Below are 25,508 nucleotides of genomic sequence, written 5' to 3'. Positions count from 1 at the left end.
GGGACCACCCAGTGAACACAGCAGGACCACCCAGTGAAAGCAGCAGGACCACCCAGTGAACACAGCAGGACCACACACTGAACGCAGCAGGACCAGCCAGTGAACACAGCAGGACCACCCAGTGAACACAGCAGGACCACCCAGTGAACGCAGTGGGACCACCCAGTGAACACAGCAGGACCACCCAGTGAAAGCAGCAGGCCCACCCAGTGAAAGCAGCAGGACCACCCATTGAACACAGCAGGACCACCCAGTGAATGCAGCAGGACCACCCAGTGAACACAGTGGGACCACCCAGTGAATACAGCAGGACCACCCAGTGAAAGCAGCAGGACCACCCATTGAACACAGCAGGACCACACACTGAATGCAGCAGGACCACCCAGTGAAAGCAGCAGGACCACCCAGTGAACAGAGGAGGACCACCCAGTGAACACAACAGGACCATACACTGAACGCAGCAGGACCACCCAGTGAACACAGCAGGACCACCCAGTGAACACAGCAGGACCACCCAGTGAACGCAGCGGGACCACCCAGTGAACACAGCAGGACCACCCAGTGAAAGCAGCAGGACCACCCAGTGAACACAGCAGGACCACACACTGAACGCAGCAGGACCAGCCAGTGAACACAGCAGGACCACTCAGTGAACACAGCAGGACCACCCAGTGAACGCAGTGGGACCACCCAGTGAACACAGCAGGACCACCCAGTGAAAGCAGCAGGACCACCCATTGAACACAGCAGGACCACCCAGTGAATGCAGCAGGACCACCCAGTGAACACAGTGGGACCACCCAGTGAACACAGCAGGACCACCCAGTGAAAGCAGCAGGACCACCCATTGAACACAGCAGGACCACCCAGTGAATGCAGTGGGACCACCCTGTGAACACAGCAGGACCACCCAGTGAACACAGCAGGACCACCCAGTGAAAGCAGCAGGACCACCCATTGAACACAGCAGGACCACACACTGAATGCAGCAGGACCACCCAGTGAACAGAGGAGGACCACCCAGTGAACACAGCAGGACCATACACTGAACGCAGCAGGACCACCCAGTGAACACAGCAGGACCACCCAGTGAACACAGCAGGACCACCCAGTGAACGCAGCGGGACCACCCAGTGAACACAGCAGGACCACCCAGTGAAAGCAGCAGGACCACCCAGTGAACACAGCAGGACCACACACTGAACGCAGCAGGACCAGCCAGTGAACACAGCAGGACCACTCAGTGAACACAGCAGGACCACCCAGTGAACGCAGTGGGACCACCCATTGAACACAGCAGGACCACCCAGTGAATGCAGCAGGACCACCCAGTGAACACAGTGGGACCACCCAGTGAACACAGCAGGACCACCCAGTGAAAGCAGCAGGACCACCCATTGAACACAGCAGGACCACCCAGTGAATGCAGTGGGACCACCCTGTGAACACAGCAGGACCACCCAGTGAACACAGCAGGACCACCCAGTGAATGCAGCGGGACCACCCTGTGAACACAGCAGGACCACCCAGTGAATGCAGCAGGACCACCCAGTGAAAGCAGCAGGACCACCCAGTGAAAGCAGCAGGACCACCCAGTGAATAGAGGAGGACCACCCAGTGAACACAGCAGGACCGTACACTGAACACAGCAGGACCACCCAGTGAACACAGCAGGACCACCCAGTGAACACAGCAGGACCACCCAGTGAATGCAGCGGGACCACCCAGTGAACACAGCAGGACCACCCAGTGAAAGCAGCAGGACCACCCAGTGAACACAGCAGGACCACACACTGAACGCAGCAGGACCACCCAGTGAACACAGCAGGACCACCCAGTGAACACAGCAGGACCACCCAGTGAACGCTGTGGGACCACCCAGTGAACACAGCAGGACCACCCAGTGAAAGCAGCAGGCCCACCCAGTGAAAGCAGCAGGACCACCCATTGAACACAGCAGGACCACCCAGTGAATGCAGCAGGACCACCCAGTGAACACAGTGGGACCACCCAGTGAACACAGCAGGACCACCCAGTGAAAGCAGCAGGACCACCCATTGAACACAGCAGGACCACCCAGTGAATGCAGCGGGACCACCCTGTGAACACAGCAGGACCACCCAGTGAATGCAGCAGGACCACCCAGTGAACGCAGCAGGACCACCAAGTGAACACAGCAGGACCACCCAGTGAATGCAGTGGGACCACCCAGTGAACACAGCAGGACCACCCTGTGAACACAGCAGGACCACCCAGTGAATGCAGTGGGACCACCCTGTGAACACAGCAGGACCACCCAGTGAACACAGCAGGATGACCCAGTGAACGCCCAGGACCACCCAGTGAACACAGTGGGATCATCGAATTCAACATGAAGCCAGCCAAGTTACCAACTTTCAGGAGTCGTATTCCCCTTTAATTTTCCTGAACTCTAAATTACTGAATCTACCTCTTCGCTCTGTAATCTATATGGGTGTGTGTAAATTTTGAGAGCGTGTGCCTCAGAGCATCTTTTATTATTTCCCTTACGCCAGCTTAAACACAATAAAAACTACCCCCTCTTCCTTTGCTAAAACTGGAGAAAACCTGACTCTGTGTGTCTTTTATAGTCACAGCATGTAAACGGTTAACACTCATGGAATTGGCAATTTTTATTAAAAGTCTGTTGCAGTAAAACAAAGAGGCAGAAAAGAGGCGAGCCTTCCAACCCTTCCTTCACCTGACCGTGGCAGCGTTGTAGGGCTAGTGTCACTGGGTTAATAATAATAATGCCCTCTGCTAATTCCCTGGGCACTTGGGTTCAAACCCCACCATGGTTGCTGGTGAAATTTTAATTCAATGAATAAATCTGAAATATTAACCTCGTCTCATTAATTTGTGAGTATGACAACTATAGTCGGTGGTGTAAAACCCCGCCTGGTTCACTAATGTCTTTTAGGGAAGGAAATCTGCCATCCTAACATATGATTCCAGACCCACAGCAATGTTGCTATGAACTGCCCTCCGAAATGCCCTGACAAGCCATGCAGTTCAAGGGCAATTAGGGTTGGGCAACATCCCAGGTCCCATGAAAGAATAAAGATAAGAGAGGCTTTTGGAGAAAGATCATTGAGGCAGCAAAGAAAGGTTGTGGAATTGTAGTTTCATGCCTCCACCTATTTGTTAAAAAAAATTGGAGATAGAAGGGAAAAGGGTTGAATGACAGTCAAGAATCATCCAATCAGCTTTGAATAGTATGCTCATTTTCTGATTGGCTGGGGGAAGGTGATGTGCCACCAACACTGGGTGTGCCAGCCATGGCACGGCTGGGAGCACTCTCGCCCTCTGAATCAGAAGGTTCTAGGTTCAAGTCCCACTCCAGAGACTTGAACACAAAAATCAAGGCTGATATTCCAGAACAGTACTGAGGCATGGCTGAGGTGCTGGCTTTTGGATGTCCCCTTAAATTAAGGCCCTATCTGCCTGCTCGGGTGGATATAAAAGATCCCCAGGCTCTTGAAGAAGAGCAGGGGAGTCATCCCCAGTGGTCCGATAAATATTTATCCCTCAGCCAACATCACTGAATAACAGATTGATTGGTCGTTGTCACGTTGTTGTTTGTGGGACCTTGCTGTGCACAAATTGGCTGCTAAATTGCAACAGTTACCACACTTCAGAATGGGTTGCAAAGCGCTTTGAGGTGTCTGTTGGACATGCAAGGAGATATATAAATGAAAGCTTGTCTTTTATTTTATACTGGGGATAACAATGGCTGAAGTGGTGGTGGGTGTTTGTGGGGGGTGGGGGTGGTGGGGTCAGGACAGGAGGTCATGTGATGAAACCTCCAGGAATGTGTCTAGCCAGAGTTGGCAACAGTCAGCATGACTTGGATGCAGCATTGTTTGGGCATCTTCATAAACTGTCTGCTGATTCTTCCTTATTGTCTTGAGAAATAATTGTGCCTCCGCCTTTAGAAATGTTTAAAGTCAGTCAGCTGGGGAGCGGAGTTCTGAACATTTTTGCGAGTATCTGTGTGCACAGCCCACAATATAACATGTCTGCTCCTCGCAGTGTCTGCCCGAGATCAGCAGTGCAGTTTAACCACAGCATCACGGCAGGATTTAGGAAGGAAAGTAGAAACAAAAATCTGTTTCTCCCGAAGCCCCTGCACGCCTCAGATGTCTCTCAAAGACCACGAGGAGAAGCTTCAGAACTTGGAGAAGCTGAGAGGCAGACATCACTGCCAAAACTCCAGTGTCACAGCGATATAGGCCAATAACCCTGTGAGCTCTCCTGACCATAACTTAACTTTCCTGAGCTACTGCACCTCCTTCTGCTATTCTAAATGCAGGGGCAAGAACCATGTAGAACATATAAGAAAAGAAGGTCTGAAAAACTGGGTAAAAAAATACAGGTTTAGAAATTCGATGGTATTGCAACGGTTTCCTGGGTGCTAAATAGACTCTTAAGCATCCAATATGGTGGCCAGGAAGAGCCCATTCATTATGAGCTGTAGGTGCCCTTCCTGTCATATTGGGATAAGCATGAGAATAGGTGCCCAGGTCCCAAGCCTGAAAAAGGCCTTATCCCCTGTGCGTATGCAAATAAGGGGTCTGACACTTGTTTGAGGTCTGAGGTGCAAGCATTAACCCACTCAGGAAATGCAGGTCTACATGCAGCCTAATGGATGGTCCTTAAAGAGCAGCTGCAGACCACCATCGCTGGAGCAATACTCTCTGCAATTCAGAAGATGAGAGGTGGTTTCATCAAGAACGTAAGGATATGAGAAATAGGAGCGAGAGTTGGCCATTTGGCCCCTCAAGGTTGATCAGATCGTGGCTTTAACTTCACCTTCCTGCCTGCCCTCCCATAACCCATTGAAACATATATGATTCTGAAGGGGCTTGACAGGGTAGACACCAAGAGATTGTTTCTGCTAACTGGGGAGTCGAGAACATGGGAGCACAGTCCCATTTAGGATTGAGATTTAGGATGGAGAAATTTCTCAAAGGCTGTGAATCTTTGGAATTCTCTACCCCAGGGGTTTATGGATGCTTCATCACAGAATTTAGTTAAGGCTGTGATAGACAGAGTTTTGGTCTTGCAGGGATTCAAGGGATATGGGGAGGGGTTGGGAAAGTGCAAGATCAGCCATGATCATATTGAATAGTCAAGCAGGCTCGATGGACTATACAGTCTACTCTTGCTCCTATTTTTCATGTTCTTAAATACTAGGTTTGTTAAAAAACACTTAGCCCAGTGTGGAGGCTAGGTCCAGATTCAAACCATTGGCCACTGCAGGATATCACTTCAGCTCCACGAGCATAACATTGAAGCCCTTCCTCAGGTCATGACTTCCTCCCTCAATTGTGAATTTGACATCTCTTCTAATCACGATCTTTAACCCCCACACCACACCCCCCCACCCCCACCATCTCCGCCTCCCCAGTACCAACCTCGAACGTCACCCTCCTCTCCATCCCATGATTATCAGAATCATCCTTTGTGAATCTGGTTATTGCTACTCTGCCCCAATCAGGCCCCTCCAAACTCCATTAATCCAATATTAGGGACATATCGGGCCCATCCATTTAGGTATAAGGATCACTCCTTGTGCACCTGATTTTGAGCGCGCACAACTTTTTATCTCATGGCTTTTGTGTAGCTCAGAATGCCTCTTGACAATTCACTGGCTAAGCTGAAAATATTATCAACTTAATGATCTGACAGTCACTGTTACTGTTACAGTGGTTTCTTTATATTATTAGCTAGTTTGTTGACTATTTATATACTTTTTTTATTCATTCATAGGATGTGGGTGATGCTGTCTAAGCCAGCATTTATTAATCATCTCTGTTGCCCTTGAGAAGGTGGTGGTGAGCTGCCTTCTTGAACCTTGTGGAGTAGGTACACCCACACTGCTGGTAGGGAGGGAGTTCCAGGATTTTGACCCAGCGACAGTGAAGGAACGGCGACATATTTCTAAGTTAGGATGGTGTGTGACTTGGAGGGGAACTTCCAGGTGATGGTGTCCCCGTGTGCCTGTTGCCCTTGTCCTTCAAAGTGGTAGTGGTCATGGGTTTGGAAGGTGCTATTGAAGAATTTTGTTTAAGTATTTGTAATTATTGTAACTGTAATTAACTATTTGATGTTTATTTCACAATTTACATAAATTACAGCTACAGCTCCACTCAGGTTCAGACAATGGCAATGGTTCTCTGAGATACAATCTGACAGGTGATGGAGCCGGGACTATATTCACCATCGATGAGGATAAAGGAGACATTTATCTCATAAAGAAGCTGGATCGAGAGGTGAAGCCATATTACATCCTGCGGGCACAAGTGGTGGACAGAGCAACCAACCAGCACGTGGAACCAGAGTCAGAGTTCATGATTAAAGTCCAGGACACCAATGACAATGAACCCCAGTTTTTGGATGAACCATATGTTGCCACGGTGCCTGAAATGTCACCGGATGGTAAGGGAGAGAAATTGTCACCTTATGAATGAAAAGTAGGTGAAGAGAAAGGCACCAGTTCTGAAGAAGGGTCATACGTACTCAAAACGTTAACTCTCTTTCTCTCTCCACAGATGCTGCCAGCTGAGTTTTCCCAGCATTTTCTCTTTTTATATGCATCCAATAGTAATTCTCTGGCCAAGCCCTCATTGTACATGTTCAAAATGGCCTCATGAAAATATCAACCCCTGGGTAAAACTTAAATTAACCTGGGGTAGGCCTTGCTCTGGGCCCACTTTCTGCACTTCTGCAATCACTTCAATGTGGTTGACTCTTAAAATGCCCTCTGAAGAAGGGCAATTAGGGATGGGCAATAAATGCTGGCCTGGCCAGTGACGCCCACATCTCATGAACGAATATATTTTTTAAAAATCTGCCTTTTTGGTGGTCAGCCACATCGATGCCTGGCAGACCCGACACCTGCCCTGGTCAGGGAAATCCAATTTCCTTCAGGGATATCAGCATGACATCACGAGAAAGGAAGGTGTTATGTGATCCAGTCTTAGTTTCACTTTTGCTTTGAGCACACACACACACACACACACACACAAACAGCTCTGATGTCTTCAAGCTTAGGCCAAAGTATAACTGTTCTCATCTGCCTAGTCTTAATAAATGAACATACAATGTGTTTACCCAATCCCTTATGAGTGATTGGTATCTTGCATCTTGCACAGGAAATAAGCCCAAGGTAATACATCATTGGAATAACACTTCATGAGGGCCTAAAACACTTATTAGAGCAATTGATAACATACACAAGGAAACTAAAAGCTCTATGATTCTTTTCCCATTGCCTGAAAAAATGGCCCAACTCATTGAGATAAAAGCAAAACACTGGGGATACTGGAAATCTGAAATAAAAGCAGAAGATACTTTAAAACCTCAGCAGGTCTGACAGTATCTGTGGAGAGAAAGACAGGGCTAACATTTCGAGTCCGTATGACTCTTCTTCAGAGCCAAAGAGAAGTAAAAATGTGATGAAATTTATACTGTTTAAGCGGGGTGAAGCTGGATAGAGGGCCAGCGATAGTTGGGGGCAAAGGAGAGATTGAGAAAGATGTCATAAACAAAATGACTAAGGGGTGTTAATGGTAGTGATACTGACTAAAGGTGGTGCTGATGGTGGTGTTAAGGTCAAAAAGCAGAATGTGATAATAGCAGGACAAGGGTAAGCACTCTGGAAAGAACAACATGAACAAGTGACAGATGGGCCTTGTGGGGGCGGGGTGGGGGGAGGGGACAGTGATGGGGAAAAGGATCGAAAATAGGATAAAAGGTGGGGATAAAGCAATGAATAAAAATGAAAATAAATACAAATAAAAATAAGTGAATAAAAATAAATACAAATTGAAAATTGAAAATGAATATTGAATAAAAGGGATAAAAAAAGGGTGAAGATGGAGGAGAGAGTTGATGGTCTGAAGTTGTTGAACTCAGTGTTAAGTCCAGAAGGCTGTAAAGTGCCTAGTTGGAAGATGAGGTGCTGTTCCTCCAGTTTGTGTTGAGCTTCACTGGAACAATGCAACAGGCCAAGGAAAGACATGTGGGCATGAGAGTAGGGTGGTGTATTGAAATGGCAAGCGACAGGAAGTTCTGGGACATGCTTGAGGACAGACCAAAGGTGTTCCGCAAAGCAGTCACCCAGTCTGCGTTTGGCCTCTCCAATGTAGAGGAGACCACATTGGGAGCAATGAATGCAGTAGACCAAATTGAAGGAGGTGCAAGTGAAGCACTGCTTCACCTGAAAGGTGTGTTTGGGCCCTTGGACAGTGAGGAGGGAGGAGATAAAGGGGCAGGTGTTGCACCTTCTGTGATTGCATGGGAAGGTGCCCTGGGAGGGGGTTGAGGTGTTAGGGGTGATGGAGGAATGGACCAGGGTGACCTGGAAGGAATGGTCCCTACAGAATGCCAACAGGGTTAGGGGGGTTGTTGAAGAGAAGATGTATTTGGTGGTGGCATCATGCTGGAGTTGGCGGAAATGGTGGAGAATGATCCTTTGAATGTGGAGGTGGGTGGGGTGACCCTATCATGGTTCTGGGATGGAGAGGAAGGTGTGAGGGCAGAGGCATGGGAGATGGGTCGAACATGGTTGAGGGCCCTATCAACAATAGTGGGTGGGAAGCCTCAGTTAAGGAAGAAGAAAGACATGTCAGAAGTGCTGTTTTGGAAAGTGGCATCATCAGAACAGATGCGACGGAGGCGAAGGAACTGAAAGAATGGGATGGAGTCTTTACAGGAAGCGGGGTGTGCGGAGCTGTAGTCGAGGTAGCTGTGGGAGTTGGTGAGCTTGTAATGAATATTGGTGGATAGTCTATCACCAGAAATTGAGACAGAGAGGTCAAGGGAAGGAAGGGAAGTATCAGAGATGGATCATGTGAAGGTGGTGGAAATTGGGAGCAAAACCGATACATTTTTCCAGGTCCAGATGAGAGCATGGACCAAAACAGTCATCGATGTACTGGAGAAAGAGTTGTGGGAGGGGTCCTGAGTAGGACTGGAACAAGGGATATTCCACATACCTCATAAAGAGACAGGCATAACTGGGGCCCATGCAGGTGCCCATAGCCACACCTTTTATTTGGAGGAAGTGAGATGAGTTTAAGGAGAAATTGTTCAGTGAGAGAACAGGTTCAGCCAGAGAGAGAGTGGTGGTGGATGGGGATTGCCCTAGCAACATACTCAGTTGAATTCAAGAAGGCAGCTCACCACCACCTTCTCAGGGACGATGAGGGATAGCCAGCAGTGACCATACCCATAAATGAATAAGAGAAAAGACCACTCCAATGTTGTATTCCGAGTCGCTTGCAGTTGGTTGTGTATTTTTCCAATGGAGCAAAGTGACAGATTTGGTGTCAACTCCCACAGGCCATTTGAACTATGTCCAGCTGCAATATGCAACCTCCAAGGGAGGGGCTGGATAGTTCCCGTGAGATGGTACTCTGTGCCACTAGAAGCCTGTGAGCTATATTGTTCTGTTATAGTGGCCAGGAATTTCCACGGAGCTGCTCCTGTTCTTTTGTTGTGTTTTGCAGGAAGTGCAGTGGGAATCCCATCTACTGCCAAAGCCAGAGCTGGAATAAGACCGGGCATTTGAGAGACTACACTGTCCCAATGCTCTCCCAACCAATCTCCCAGACACCACTGCCCCCACCCCCATAAGCCTGGGACATCCCAAGCTCTGCCTGTCCACCTCTCTCCCCTTGCTAAACCATTTTGCCTCTCCTTTCTCCCCTTTAAGTCGTTCCTTAAATCCTAATTCCAAGACCAATGCTCTGAAAATGGCCTTCTCAGCAATCATCGTTTTGATCCTGCCTCTGAAGGTAATTCTCCCAAAAATAATAAAAAAAATGCCTTTTTTGTCACTGCAACATATATTTCTGTTGGCAACTCTCACGCAAAAAATAATAACAATAATAAATTAGGATGAGGTTTTATGAGGTAAATATGCTGAGTGTGCTGCTGAGAGTATTGGAATTCTAATTCCATCTCTGAATTTTACTGCATTGAGTTTCCTGGCCTTCACCTGATTTAAATGGATCTGCCTTGGGCTTGAACATTTACATTTTCTCTGCTCTGCAAAAGGTTTTGCACCAAATCTGCAACCCCAATTCCAACTTGCATTTAGACCCAATCACCCATCATCCTTATGCTCCCTGGCTTCTTCTCTGGCAAAGCCTCAATTTTAAAACTCTCATCCTTGTCTTCAAATCCCTCCATTACTTTGTCCCTCCCTGTGTCTGTAACCTCTTTCAGCCCTACAACCCTCCTGGGACTCTGCACTCCCTCCAATTTTGAACTCTTGCACACTTCTAACTTTCCCACCTTTGCAGACCATGTCTGTCACCACCTGAGTCTGACAATTCCGTCCTTGAACCTTTCTGCCCCTCCATCACTCTCTGCTCCTTTACATTACTCCTTAAAACCTAGCACTTTGATCACTGTCGTAATATCTCCTTATGTGGCTTATTGTAAAATTTCTGCTCAAGGCTCGAGGGGCTGAATGGCCTACGAGTCATCTCTTACTCTTCTAAACTCCAGCGGATACAAACCTAGCCTGTCCAGCCTTTCCTCCTAGGACAACCCGCCCATCCCAGAATCAGAAGAAGGAGTAAACCATTCAGCCCCTCAAGCCTGCTCTGCCATTCAATACACTCATGGCTGATTTTCTACCTCAACTCTATTTTTTTGGCCCCTCCCTACAACCCTTGATTTCTTGAGAGATCAAGAAACCATCAATCTCAGCCTTAAATATGCTCAATGATGGAGAACCCACAATCCTCTGGGGTAAAGATTTCCAAAGATTCATAACTTCCTGAGTGAAGAAATCCCTTCTCCTCTCGGTCCAAAACGTTATTGCTTTTGTAGTAAGCCGATGATCATGTGCTTATTTCAAAAATCCTCTGCAGTGATGTCTTTGTGCAGAAGCACATGTTCAGGTCAGAATGTTCCAGCCCAGTGGTGGTGGGATCCGCCGTGGGAGATTCAGTCAAAAGTCCATTGACATTCGGTGGGGCTGGAAAATCCTGCCCTCAGTTTCACAGAATAGGAAAGAGCTGAGTGCGTTTCAGGCTGTAGGGGGAAGCTTTAATGAACTTATTATTTATACTCTGTGCAGGAACCTTCGTTACTCAAGTGACAGCAACAGATGCTGATGATCCATCCCATGGGGGCCATGCCAGGATAGTGTACCAGATCCTGCAGGGACAACCATACTTCTTGGTTGAGCCAACAACGGGTGAGATAAGTGCCTCGCATCTCGCAATAAGAAAGACTTGATTGGCTAGTAACAAGTGACATTGAACAATGAAGATGTGCACAAGACATACACTGATGATTTGTATTAAACTGAAATTGGATACCATTGTTTGTGACTGTTCACACAACCATGATAAGGACAGAGAAGACAGGAACTTAGGAACAGAAGGAGGCCATTCAGCCCCTTGAGCCTGTTCCATTGTTCAATTCGATGATGGCTATCTATACAAAATAAAATCTTGCACTTTGCATAATGACTGGACATTTCAAAGTGTGTTACTGTCAGTGGAGTACTTTTGAAAGTGCAGTCACTGTTAGAATTTATGCACAGCAAGCTCCCACAAACAGCAATATGGTGATGGCCACACTCTCAGGCAGTGCAGTGCATTTCCTAATGATATTCTGCCTAAAAATGATTTTCCTCATGTCACCTTTGGGCTTTTTTGCCAATCACCTGAAATTGGTGCCCTCTGGTTCTCAATCCTTCCATCAATGGGAGCAGTTTCTCCCAATCTACTCTGTCCAGACCCCCCCTGATTTTGAAAACCTCTATCAAATCTCCTCTTAATCTCCTCTTCTCACAGAAGAACAGCCCCAGCAACCCACAAAACTAAAAGCCCTCATCCCTGGAACCGCTTCTATAGATCTTTTCTGCATGGTCTCTAAGAGCACATCCTTTGCTGTCAGTATGATAAGATGTCAAACCAGGTCCCTGCCTGCCCGCTCAACAGGATCCCATAGCACAATTTAGGAAGAGCAGCTTCTCCCTGTTGTTCTGGCCAATATTTATCCCCAAACCAACAGCAGCAAGTCGTTGATCTGTGGAATTCTCCTCCCTAGAGAGCATTGGAGGGAGGGTCATTGAATATTTTTAAGGCTGAGTTAGATTCTTAATTGACAAGGGAGTCAAAGAGTTATGAGGTGTAGACAGGAAAGTGGAGTTGAGGTCATAATCAGATCAGCCATGATCTTATCAAATGGCGGAGCAGGCTTGAGGGGCCGAATGGCCTACTCCTGCTCCTAATTCATACATTCATATACATTCCTCTCCAAGCCACACACCATCCTGAAGTGGAACAATATCGCGATTCCTTCACTGTCCCTAGGTCAAAATCCTGGAACTTCCTTTCTAACAGCACTGTGGGTGTACCTGCATCACATGGACTGCAGCGGTTCAAGAAGGTGGCTCACCACCACCTTCTCAAGGGCAACCAGGGATGGGCAATAAATGCTGGCCCAGCCAGTGAAGCCCATATCCCAATAAAGAAAAGAAAAACCATTAAAGCTGCCTGGTCACTAATTGCATTTCTGTTTGTGGGATCTTACTGTGCATAAACGGTCAGTCATGCGAACTACACTACAACAGTGACTACGCCATAAGAGTACTGTTTTTCCTGTGACATGCTTTGGAATGTCCTGAAAGGTGCTATGTAAATGCAAGTCCTTTATTCCGAGCAGGAACACAGGAACATAGGAACAGGAGGAGGCCATTCAGCCCCTCACGCCTGTTCTGCCATTCAATGAGATGATGGCTGATCCACGAGCTAACACCACATATATCTGCCCGTGCCCCATATCCCTTTAAATACCTTTGGATAGCAAAAAACCTTTCAGTCTCAGATTTAAAAAGGAACAATTAGAGCATCAATTGCCACTTGTAGAGAAGAGAGTTCCAAACTCCTACCACTTATTGCATGAGGAAGTATTTCCCAACACACGTATTTGTAAGTTGGGAGAAGATGCGGGTACACAGAGTAAATTTCAAGTCTTACAAACAATGCAAGGAGACTCTGTTTTAAAATGAAAATCACTTTTGAAATGAGAGAAAAACATTTGGATCAAATGGGCAATAAAAAGTACTGATTTTTCAGAGAGTTCTGTAAATTGCCCAGGGATGGCTTTATTGCGAGATAAAACCAAAAAAAAACATCCACAGTTTATGACGTTCGAGGGAAAATTTGCATTTGAAATTAGGAGCACCGGGCAAAGATGCATGCCTTTGCGGCGTATGCAGTTGCTTCTGTCATTAATATTCTACCAAAGCGCTGTATCAGTTCATATTCCCCTGCAGGATCTCTGACTGCTCGTTCTGGAAATGGGAGGAAATGGAAGAAACCCAGTTTTTCTGTTCTTGAGGAAACATGGTGCTGCGCTTGAAAACATTTTAACCCCTGTCTTCCCCCAAGCAAATATTATCACCCCCTACCCCAACCCCCGCCCCGCCACCCCCCTCCCACCCCCTGTTCAATGTACCATAGTCAAAGCCCTTTCTCAGTGAGTGGGCAAATCTGCATTGTGCACATTTAGCCATGCCATATTGCATAGGTCGGGTGATGCCTTAAGACTGCGACCCTATCCTCCTCTCCATTGCTTAGTCCATGCAGGGGGGTGACTACTGACACGGGTAACTTCAGGAATTTTCTCTTAGCTCACTGATCTCTCTGCAATGGCATAAAACTGGTTGTGTCAAGTCAGCAGCTTATTTTACATCTCTCCTGGTGCATTTTACACGCTCGCATAGAGTCAAGGTCTACCTGTGGGAGCGTAATAAATAAGACGGCAAATTTTTGTGCCCTCCTTAAGTGCCCTTTTAAGAACACAAGAAATTGAGCCATACAGCCCCTGGAGCCTGCTCCGCTATTCTTTATTCTTTCATGGGATGTGGGTAAGGTCAGCATTTGTTACCCGTCCTGATTTGCCCATGAACTGAGGGCATTTAAGAGTTAACCACATTGCTGTATGTCTTTTTTTTTTTAAAATTCATTCATGGGATGTGAGCGTCGCTGGCTAGGCCAACATTTACTGCCCATCCCTAATTGGAGTCACATGAAGGCCAGACCAGGTAGGAACGGCAGATTTCCTTACCCTAAAGGACATTAGCGAACCAGATGGGTTTTTATAATAACCAATGATAGCTCACCATTGCTGAGACTAGCTTTATATACCAAATTTATTAATTGAGTTTCAATTCCACCAGCTACCATGGTGGGGATTTGAACCCATGTCCCCAGAACATTAGCCTGGGACCTCTGGGATTATTAGCCGAGTGACAGCACCACTATGCCACCATTTGTCCCAATATATGTGTTACAATAAGATCCTGGCTGATTTTCTACTGCAACTCCGCTTTCCTGCTTGATACACATATCGCTTGATCGACTTAGAGTCCAAACGTCTATTAATCTCTGTCTTGACTCTACTCAATAACTGAGCATCCTCAGCTCTCTGGGATAGAGAATTCTAAAGATTCACAAACCTCTGGGTGAAGGAATTTCTCCTTTTCGCAGTCTGAAATGGTCGACCCTTTATCCTGAGACTATGATCCCTTCTCCGGCCAGGGGAAACTTCCCTCCAGCATCTATCCTGGCAAGCCCCTGAAGAATTTCAATGAAATCACCTCTCGTTATCTAAACTCCAGAATGTAGACCCATTCTACTCAGTTTCTCCTCGTAGGAAAATCCTTTCATCCCTGGAATCACCCTTGCAGGCACTTATAATCTCACTTCACCAGGGAACGGAGGAAATCAGCAATAGTTTTCTACATCTGCACCCTCAAAGATGACCTTGTTCAATGGTAGCACATGCATTGTCCATGATTCCACTGACATTAACGTTAATGGCTGAAGGACTGTGACACCAATTCTCCAATTGGCACCGCCAGTAGATAAGAACCCATGTCAACATCAGTACGACTATCCCTGTATTCTCATTGTAACAATAATATGTGTAAAAATGCCCATCTCCTCATCACTTATCATCTTCCCTTTTCCCGAAGCTATCACTAATTTCTTCCTGATTTCTCTGCCCAAAGGCAGGGCTGATGCACAGCACCATCACCTCCCCCACAGGTAGGGCAAGGGGGCTGGTCCCGAACCCACCCCAGCCAGAATGGGGATCGAACCACATGGTGTTGGCGCCAATCTGATCCACACCAGCCATGCAGCCAACTGCCCCTCCCCGCACCTCCCCCCTCCACCTGCCAAGAAGTCCGAGTTAGAACATAAGAACATGAAAAATAGGAGCAAGAGTAGATCATATTGCCCATTGAGCCTGCTCTGCCATTCAACACCATAATGGTTGATCCTGGGCTTCAACTCCATTTTCCTGCCTGCTCCCCACATTCCTTCATTCCCTAAGAGACCAAAACGCTTGTCTAACCCAACTTTAAATGTATTCAATGAGCAGTCATTCACAACCCTTTGGGTAGAGAATTCCAAAGTTTCACAGCACTTTGAATGAAGTAATGTCTCCACACCTCAGTCCTAAATGATCGGTCCCTTATCCTGAGACTGTGCTCCCATGTTCTAGATTTCCCCCACTAATGGAAACAATCTCTCAGTGTCCACCCTATTGAGCCCCCTCAGACACCGCCTTTAGCCAGTATCACCATCATCTCAACACCCCTTTGACCTTTAGTTTATGACATCTTTTGCAATCTCTCATTTGCCTTCACCTATCGCTGGCCTTCTATCCAGCTTCACCTGTCCCACCCCCCTTTAAACAATATACATTTCACCATAGAGGCTCCAATTTCTTTCTGTCACATGGCTGACCAGGAATCTCTCCCAATCTTACCACCTGCAATTGGGTACGTTGAAAGGATTTACAAGCTGATGCCTGTTTGGCTGCATTGTGAGCTCACCTTTCTTGGCCATCAAGTCCTGGGAGTGGGACTTGAACCCAGAGCACATAGGCAGGGGCACTACCCTGTGCTGCTAGACCTCCTTTCACTTGTAGCAACAACAACTTGCTTTTCTATAGCACCTTTGATGTGAGGAAACATGCCAAGGGGCCCCACAGCAGCATTATAAAACAAAGCATGACACAGAAGCACATAAGGAGATGTTAGGTCAGATGTCCAAAAGCTTGGTCAAAGGGACATTCTTGGAAGTGTCTTGAAGGTAGAAAGCGAGGTAGAGAGGTGGAGAGGTGTAGGGAGATAGTTCCAGTGCTTGAGACCAAGGTAAATGAAGGCACAGCCACCAATGGTGGAACAATTATAATTGGGAATGCACAAGAGAACAGAATTCTAAGAGTGCAGATATCTCGGGGTATTGTGGAGCTTCAGAAGATTATAGAGATAGAGAGGGCCAAGGCCGTGGGGGGATTTGAAAACACGGGGGGAGAATTTTAAAAATCAAGAAGCTGCTTGAGTGGAAGCCAGCGTAGGTCATTGAGCACAGGGGTGATAGGGGAACAGGACTTGCTGCGAGTTAAGACATGGGAAACAGAGTTTCGGGTGACCTCAAGTTTACAGAGGATAGAATTTGGGAGACCAGCCAGGAGTGTGTTAGAATAGTCAAGTCAAGAGGAAACAAAGGCACAGATCAGAGATTAGAAGAGGAATCGCTTCCATTGGAACCTCAGACTATGAACTTTGCTCTCTCAGAGATCTCCATCCTGAGGAAATCAGTAAGTTGGAGAAAGCCATGCAGTGAGATGTTGCTTATTGTTGAGGAAAAGAGAGCCTCGAAAGTTTGCGCTCTGTTCTTTGACAGAAAATCAGTAGGCCCACTTGCTGCTTCTGACCCCCATGGGGTCATCAGATCATAGACTCATGAACTGGCATAACACAGAAAAAGGTCATTCACTCAATCATACCTGTGCCAGCTCTTTGAAAGAGCAATGCAATTATTCCCACTCTCCCTTCTCCTTCTGCACAGCCCTGTGATTTTTTCCCTTTTGACCTCCAATCCCCTATTGAAGGTTACTATTAAATCTGCTTCCACCTGCCCTTACAGACAATGTGACTCAGGCCATAACAACGAGCTGTAATCATAGCATTTCAGGGCCGGTCATGAATGAGTGAACCACTTAGCTGTCTCGTTGTGGAATTTGATACTAAGTGGTAAAGATAGTTTTGCCAATCCTACCAACCAGGTCGAAGAGTAACAGTTGGCTGCTCTGCAGGCTACTATTGGGCAGCCGGTAACAGTCGTGGCACTTGCCAGGGAAATCTGCCAAGGGGAAGGCAGCTAACACGATCGAGCCATCTTTCAAGAAATATCCCGCTGCTGAGGTTTTGGGAACCTGAAATGGAAGATGTGATTAAGTCTAGATTTGATGCACAGTTGGGTTGGGCACCAGGAAGGTTCCAGACAGCTGGTGCAATGTTCCCTGCTGACCATAAACAATGGGCACCTTCGCAATTCACTCTCTGGCAGCAACACATGTGCAAAAGCACAGGATCAGCAGTCAGCTTTCAAGTTGTTTCCAGTTTCTTGCCAGCTTTCATACCTTAATTTCACAGAATTAATATCATTTAATGTCATTTGGCCCATCATGTGTGTGCTGCCTCTTCGAAAGAGCTATCCACTAATCCCGCTTCCTTTCTCTCTGGCCATTCAAATTTTGCCCTTTTCAAGTATTGATCCAATTCCCTTTTGCAAGTTACTATTGAATCTGCTTCCACTGCTCTTTCAGGTAGTGCGTTCTGATAAAAAAAAGTCTCATCACGCCTCAGCTTCTTTTGCCAATTACTTCAAACCTGTGCCCACTGTTCCTGACTTTCCCATCAGTGGAAACATTCTCCTCTTATCAAAACCCCACATAATTGTGAACAACTTTATTAACTCTCCCCTCAACTCCCTCTGTCCTAAGCTTCCCCTGTCTCTCCACAAAACTGAATGTCCTCATCTCTGACAAAATCTTGGTAAACCTCCTTTGCACCATCATTAAGGCCTTAACACCCTATATAAAGGACAGTACCCAAAATTGGCCACAATATTCCAGCTAAGGCCTGACCATCCGCTCGCAGGGACTGGGAAATCTCTAGTCTGCAGAAGCTTGAGCTTCCTTCAAGGCGGACTCCCTGCCTTCCCCCTCACTAACACCTGCTATGGGATGTGCTGGGTGTCTCAACGCAGCCTGAGCAATGCTTAAATAGTCTATTGGCGCAGAACATTGCAGGAAGCCACGGGTTACTGACCAAAGTCCTCTTGCTCCTCCAACAGGAACCTCTTTAGGCCAGCAGCCATTGAGTCACTATGCACTAATTCACCAGTCCGTGGCTCCCTTCTGGCATCAGAGGCCATGTTAGCGGTGGTTCAGTTGGTAGCAACCAGGCCTCTGAGTCAGGAAGTTGTGGCTGAATTGAGGCTGACTCCCCAGGCAGTACTGGGGGAATGCATCACTATTGGAGGCTTTGGCTTTCAGATGAGAGATTAAACTGACGCCTGCCCTCTCAGATAGACCCGCTATTTTGAAGAAAATCAGAGGGCATCGTCCTGGTCGTTACTTTTAATTCCTCAACCAGCATCAGTAAAACTGTCTATTTGGCCAATATCACATTTCTGTTTGTGGGAGCTTGCTGTGCACAAACAGTGATTATACTTCAAAGGCACAGCAATGGCAGTAAAGCATTTTGGGACATCCTGAAGTCAAAGAAGAAGCTATATAAAAATGCATGTCCTTCTTTATCTTGTCTGGGAGAACCTAACAGATCATTGTCCATGAAGCTGAAAGTGCTGTTCCTCACAGCCTTCCCCTCTGAAACTGTTATCTGTGAGGGGTAAGAAGTTTGAGAAAATGAAGATCTCTTACTGTTGGTGAACTGAAAGCCGCTCTCGAAAGGAAATATTCTTTTACTCCCATATTTAGAATCCTACACAAAAGCACCCAGGGGACCTATTGTTTTTGTTCCACCTACATTCAAACCACGCTGGACAAATATGCAAACTGATGCCCAGTCTTACGCCCAGCCGTGTGTGAATTGGGGCAAATTTGAGATTAATGTGGCCTTGGGAGAAAGTGTATGGGAATGGGTGTGGGTCATAGGCCTAATGATTGGTTTGTGCCCAGTCAGGAGACTCTGGGCCTAGATTATTTAATGGTCCACTTTCACAGCCATTGGCTAGGTCAACCCAAACACAGAAGAGTAAGTCAGTGATTATCAAGCTTTCATTTCATGAACTAGGCCTGGAACGGACAATTACCTCAGTAGAAAAGGAAACATTTAGTCTGCAAAGTAAAAAAAAAGGATGCCCATGTTTCAGTTACAACTGACATGTCATGTTTTATGTGCCCCAGATAGAAGTATTCAATAAAGGAGGTGTGACCTGATTTAGATAGCTGAAATGTCATTTCATGGAAACGAATGAGCCATAAATCCCTCACCCAAGCAGAAATTGCCTTTTAGTGATTCTCACACATTATCCCGTGGGGAAATCCTTCCAAATTGTGACTATGACTTTATCCGAGATATTTGAACCAATCGGAAATTCTTTTCTTGTTTGTTGTTGAGTGAGCTCTAAACTAACTCGCTGTACTAGAATGTGTTCTTTCTTTTTAACTAAGTGGGAATGTGTTCCGCAGGAGTTATCCGCGTTGCTTTACCGAACATGGACAGGGAGGCCAAAGATGAGCATGTGGTTATTATAGAGGCTAAGGACATGGCTGGGCTAAAGGGAGGTCACTCAGCAACAACGACTGTGACCATCACCTTGTCTGATGTTAATGACAACAGACCAAAATTCCAGCACAGTGAGTAACTTCCAGCTCAACAGGAATTCTCATTATCATAAAAGTTATAAATATTGAAGACAAGGCATAATGTCTTCCTGGAACCATTAGCATATACTTGTAAGCATAACTGCTTTTTCAAACATACAGTGAAACTTGTTCTCAAAGGCCACCTGGAGTGGCAATCTGTCAACCTAAAAAAAAAATGAGATAAATAATTCAGGGACTTGGAGACCATCCCAGAGTCTTCTCAGCCCTGACTATTATATACAGTTCCCATCGTATCTCTAACACAGATATATCACACACATATTTCTGAGCTGAGGGTTCTGCTTTAGTTCTTCAATCAATATGGAGATTTGGGTCATCATTTCTTACCCCCTGCTGGTTGGTAAATGTTCGTTCTGGAACTGAGTGACTCACATCCAGAGGATTTCAGGTTCTCATTTCCCCATTCTACGCTGAGTTTCTTTTCACTCGTTCAGGGGATGTGAGCATTGCTGACAAGGCCAGCGTTTGTTGCCCATTCCTAATTGCCTTTATGAAAGCTGGTGGTGAGCTGTCCTCCTTGAGCCGCTGCAGTCCACGTGGTGTAGGTACACCCACAGCGCTGTTAGGGAGGGAGTTCCAGGACTTTGACTCAGCGACAGTGAAGGGACGGCGACATATTTCCAAGTCGGGAAGGTGTGGGCATGGTGTCTTCTAGATGGTACACACTGCTGCCACTGTGTGCCAGTGGTGGAGGGAGTGAAGGTTGAAGGTGGTGGATGGGGTGCCGAACAAGCAAACTGCTTTGTCCTGGATGGTGTCAAGCTTCTTGAGTGCTGTTGGAGTTGCACTCATCCGGGCAATTCCATCACACTCCTGACTTATGCCTTGTAGATGTTGGGAAGGCTTTGGGGTGTCAGGAGGTCATCATTATCCTCTATATAAACATTGGAGGTCCCTTTCCAGAGTCCGTCCCTTCTTCCAATTCAATGCGTTAAATTTTAATCTGTCGCACTCACTTCCCTCAACGCTACTCATCCCCAATCCACTGGCAATAACTTTTGCTTCCAGCCACAGGCTGTGTAATTAGTATTATAATCTTAAATTATGAGGTCCACACCTCAGTCCACACGCCGTGCCACATAAGTGCTTCTCGTTCATCTGAAAATCCATGGGGACAAGCTCGTTTCCACTTCCCCCCGACTAACCCACCACCACCACCCCCCATTTAAACTCACTTTTAGTTTTATTTCCCTTGAGCTTGCAGCAGATGGCACTCCACTGCAAGTGAAAGAAGGATGAGATAAATTTGATAATGTGGTGGGTTGAGAGGAACAGAGTGATAATCACACTGAGGCACAGTTAACACAGGAAACCCAGCACGTAAAGGGAATATAAACATTTGGAAACCCATTAAATGCTCAGTACATAAAACAAATAGCTAATGGCCCACTTGTTTTGCAGCGTTTTGTTAAGCACCAGTATGGCATCAAACATGCATTTATTACTTGGGAGGAAAGGTTGCTGATCTGAGATCTTAAAGAGTATGGCTGCTTCCAGACCCAGTTCTTGAGCTTCTTTCTGGTTTCAGTATAACTGCAACTTTAAATACAAAACATCCTATTGGACCATTATTACATTATTAGAGGTGGTAATTACATAGATTACATGCAAACTCCAGCACAGAAAAAGGCTATTATGTTCAACAGGATCATGCCGATAATTATACTCCACTCAATACTCCTCCCAAGCTTCTACATCACACTCTATAAGAGCATCCTTCTATTCCTTTTGCAAGGGGATTGAAATACAGGAATGAAGAAGGGTTTTGGTGAGACCACATCTGGAATATTGTGCGCAGTTTGGCTCTCCATATTTACGGAAGGATGCACTTGCATTGGAGGAGGTACAGCGAAGGTTCACTTGATTGGTCCCTGGGATGAGGGGGTTGTCCTATGATGAGACGCTGGTTAAATTGTGTCAGCATTCTCTGGAGTTTAAGAAGAATGCAAGGTGATCTCATCGCAATATACAAAATTCTGAAGGGATTGACAGGGCAGGAGGCGAGAGATTGCCTCCTATTGGTCAGGGGGCACAGTCGCGGGATAAGGGGCTGATCGTTTAAGACTGAGATGAGGAGAAATTACTTCAGTCAAAGGGTTGTGAATCTTTAGAATTCTCTACCCCAGATGGTTGTGGATGCTCCATCATCGAATACCTTTAGGGCTGGTGTGAGGGATTAAGACCTCACAGTGTATATTTTTAATATATATATATAAATATGCTGATTGCTACTTCTAAAATTTTGAAACTGAGCATAGGTCTTTAAAATGGCTGAATCCATGTCTATCTCTGACCCCTGAACAAAAGAAGCTACATGGCAGCTTCAGGAAAACTCGCACCTCGTTATCTCTGAGGCGACACTAATGACCACCTATGGACTGTACTGCCCAACTTCAAAGAGAGCTGTAAAAAGGCCAACTGCGTTTAGTAACCCAGACTGGCCAACAGGAGATGGGTAATTTGCTAAGACAAAGGCCCCAAAACCTTCCTTTCAATTCCTTAATAGTCTTTGGAATCCAAAGATGTATATGCATCCTTTGTCAAAGACCTGGTGGAGAGATAGGAGTCATGTGACATGGGCCTCAGGCTTGTGAAGCAAGTAATATTGACTTGCTGAGCTGCATAGCTCAGTCTGCTGTTTACCATCTAATTAGCAACCTCACAGACAAGGAGCTCTGCCCCAGGTAGAATACCTGGTTCCCATCTACGCTGCTTCTGCTGGAAATTTGGTACAATCACCTACAAGACTGATTCATCACTACATGCCTATCGCATTGTGCAAAGTCAGCATCACTGGAAAGGTGAATTATCCAGTACCGCCCACCAACCTCCATGAAGGAATATCTCATTGGACTTTGATTCTGAACTCTGGAACCCACATGAAACAATATCTTATTTCTCTGTAGTCTCTGTGCTGTAAATATTTATTTTCCCTATCCCTCTCTTTACTATCTGAGGGTCTGGGAGACTTCAAGCAGCAAGAACAGCTGCCTTCTCCTTGGTCTCCAGTTTTAAAGCTCCCACCTGACATTCAATAAGCCTTGACCTGGGCCTCCCTGTCTCCATGGCAACCTAGTCACATGGACCTTTCACCAGGCAGAATTCAGTACAACTTCATACCATCTCACATTGCAGGCCATTCTGTTTTTAACCTTAAATTAAAAAAGACAGTTTAAAACATAACAGTCTTATAATATCTTATGGCCACAACAACAGACAGCGACAGATCTACCAAGCTGTGGGAGCTCATTAGGGGCAAGACAGTGAGAGCACCGTGAGGAGCCATTGTTCAATGAAACAGACAGCCGTGAAAGTCTTTAAACAGTGTGACGGAACAGAACATAACACTCTATATGTTTATGAAAATGTATCCTCATTGCTATTTCTTAATTTTAAACTGGACCTTTTGGCTGATGGTTGACCCTCTGTCGATGAGTTATTGTCTATGAGTCACCAGAACAAAAGAAGCCACTTCACAATTTTGGAAATGTCATATCTCATTATTTCTGAAAAGCTACGAACAGACCACCTGGGGACTGCACAGCCCAACTTCAAAGGGAGCAGAGTCAAAGAGTCTATGGAGACAAAAACTTCCCAAACACCAGACCCTCAACAATTAGCACCTCTTTCAGTCCATAATGCCTGAGACACTATCAGCCTGGAACACAAAGCCAATTTCCAGACACCGGATAAACATCCTTTATTGCAGATATTGTGGAGAGGTAAGGTCACATGACCTAAGATGCTGCTTTGTTGAACAAGTTACTGTTGCCTTCCTGGGCTGCAAGCCCAGTCTGCTTCTTTAATATCTGACCGGAAGACCACAAGAAGGAACTCTTGCCAGGATGGACAATTGACCCCCATCTACTTGGCCTCTGCTGAAAGTTCTGTACTATTTCCTCAATGCTCTGCGTGCCCTTTTCACCTGGTGAAGTCAACACCACTGGAAAAGTGAATCAAAGACCATCGATTTTCACCCTGCGGACCTCTGTGAAGGAATTCCTCATGGGACTTTGATTCCATACTCTGATCCTCACGTAGACTGATATTCATTTCTTTCTCTGTGGCCTCTGTACTGTAAATCTTTCTTTTCTCTATCCCTTTCTGTGTGGAGCGAGACATTGCGGACCCTACTTTTGAATGTGTGCAATAAACTAACCTTTTGAGTTCATCCTACCTCGAGTTTGCTGTGGGGTTATCAATAGGAATTGGATCACCCAAAAACCGAGGTGTTGGGAAATATGCCGCCACTTATTAAAAAGGATACAAATCAAAACAACGTCCTGTTTATGGATGGGTGGTGAGGGGAAAAAATAACGCTATTTGAACAGACCCCTGCGCCCTTCCTGTCCGTAACAACAGTGAAACAGCATAGCTGCTGCCCTACCCATTTGAAAGGCTTGTACTCATGGAACCTGTTCAGGGAGTCAGGTCTCATTGCTTCCTATGTTATTTCCAATGTTTTGGAAGTCATTTTACCACCCTTGGACTTCACTCATTTTGACCTGATCTTCTTTGCTCCCAGGTTTCATGACAGTATGGGAGCAACTTGTGCAGCTCAACTTTGGACCTCTGATTAAGAGCAAGAGTAGTATTATCATGAATAGCAGCAGTAGCAGCAGAGGGAAGAGCAACACCAGCATGAGCAGTAGCTTCCTTCTCCTCAGCCACATGCAGTTCCAGAGGGCAGATGGGGGAGTTACAGAGGGGCTGGATTTTGTTGGGGTGTCGCTGGCCCCGATGATGGACTGGAAGGCTGGGGTTCACCCCGCCTCGGGCACCATCCTTCATTCTTGCAGCTAATGAGTTACCACCAGGGCTCCCATCCTTGTTAAGGAGTCGAGCCCACCTCCAAGAACTGCTGACCAATCAGAGGGTTGGCGGGGAGTGGCAGACACCGCTGGGGCTGCACTCAGCTGAGGGAACAGAGTGAGGAACGCCACCCTCACAGCAAGCTAAGTGGGATCAGGGTCACCAGGGCCAGTCAGGTGGGTCCCGCTGTGGGTGGAAGGGGGGCAAAATGGTTGGTAAGGGCTGGGGGTGTGATGCTGCTGCAGCGACAGTCAGTGCCATTAAGGGAGCCGCCCGGATGTCCAAGTAGGAGGGACCCCCCTGAGCCCACTGGGGGAGGCCACCAGGGTTCCCTGGGCAGCATCAACACATAGCGATGGTTCCACCATCACTGGTAGGATTCCAGCAGCAGCAGGAAAAGGGCCTTAATTGGCCTTTGGGCAAGAGAGCCATCTTCCATCTTCCCCGCCACTGGCAGAATACCATGGCAGTGAGAAGGTGATGGGTACTTCAGCCCTCCTACCGCACCCCCCCCCCCACTCCAAATTTTTTGGCATCCCTTGTCCTCCAGCTATGCAGGAGAGCTCAGAGTGAAAGGCTTGGCACCTGAAATCGAGGTGCCACTCAGCTGCCGTGCTCGCCTGAGGTCCTGGCTTCTCTTGGGGGCACTGTCTCCAGGGGCAGAACCTCGTCCTTGTCGGGGCAGGCTCAGCGCTCAGGAAGCTGACTGCCCGCTCGTGATCCAGGCCGGAAGGCGATTTCTGCGCTGGTGGGCCGATTAAGGCCCGCTCAGCGTGAAACACAAGCGGCAGTCCTCAGTGCTGCCTGCATGGGCAGGGGAGGAGGGTGAGGGCAAACTTCAAGCATGGGCGCAAGTGGGCGCTTGGAAATCTCCCTGAGGCACAGAGCTGTCTCAGGGACATGAAGAGTTTAAAAATAACAACAAAAAA

At 46.7% G+C, this 25,508-nt stretch overlaps 1 protein-coding gene across 5 annotated transcripts in view; it reads left to right on the top strand.

Annotated features, from left to right (window-relative positions):
* Positions 1 to 25,508, top strand: part of LOC121279082 (cadherin-7-like) — a 126,098-nt gene that overhangs the window by 56,302 nt on the left and 44,288 nt on the right. For 4 of the 5 annotated variants that reach the window (XM_041189980.1, XM_041189983.1, XM_041189984.1 and 1 more), the window contains 3 exons: positions 6,159 to 6,459; positions 11,117 to 11,236; positions 19,570 to 19,737. In XM_041189980.1, the coding sequence (XP_041045914.1) occupies positions 6,159 to 6,459; positions 11,117 to 11,236; positions 19,570 to 19,737 (589 nt within the window). The remainder of the gene's footprint in view (positions 1 to 6,158; positions 6,460 to 11,116; positions 11,237 to 19,569; positions 19,738 to 25,508) is intronic. The other variant, XM_041189981.1, reaches the window with a different exon arrangement.

This window comes from Carcharodon carcharias, chromosome 6, assembly GCF_017639515.1.
Source record: "Carcharodon carcharias isolate sCarCar2 chromosome 6, sCarCar2.pri, whole genome shotgun sequence".
Taxonomy (NCBI): domain Eukaryota; kingdom Metazoa; phylum Chordata; class Chondrichthyes; order Lamniformes; family Lamnidae; genus Carcharodon; species Carcharodon carcharias.
Note: the sequence above shows the minus strand (reverse complement) of the source record. Positions and strands in the feature narration are given on the sequence as shown.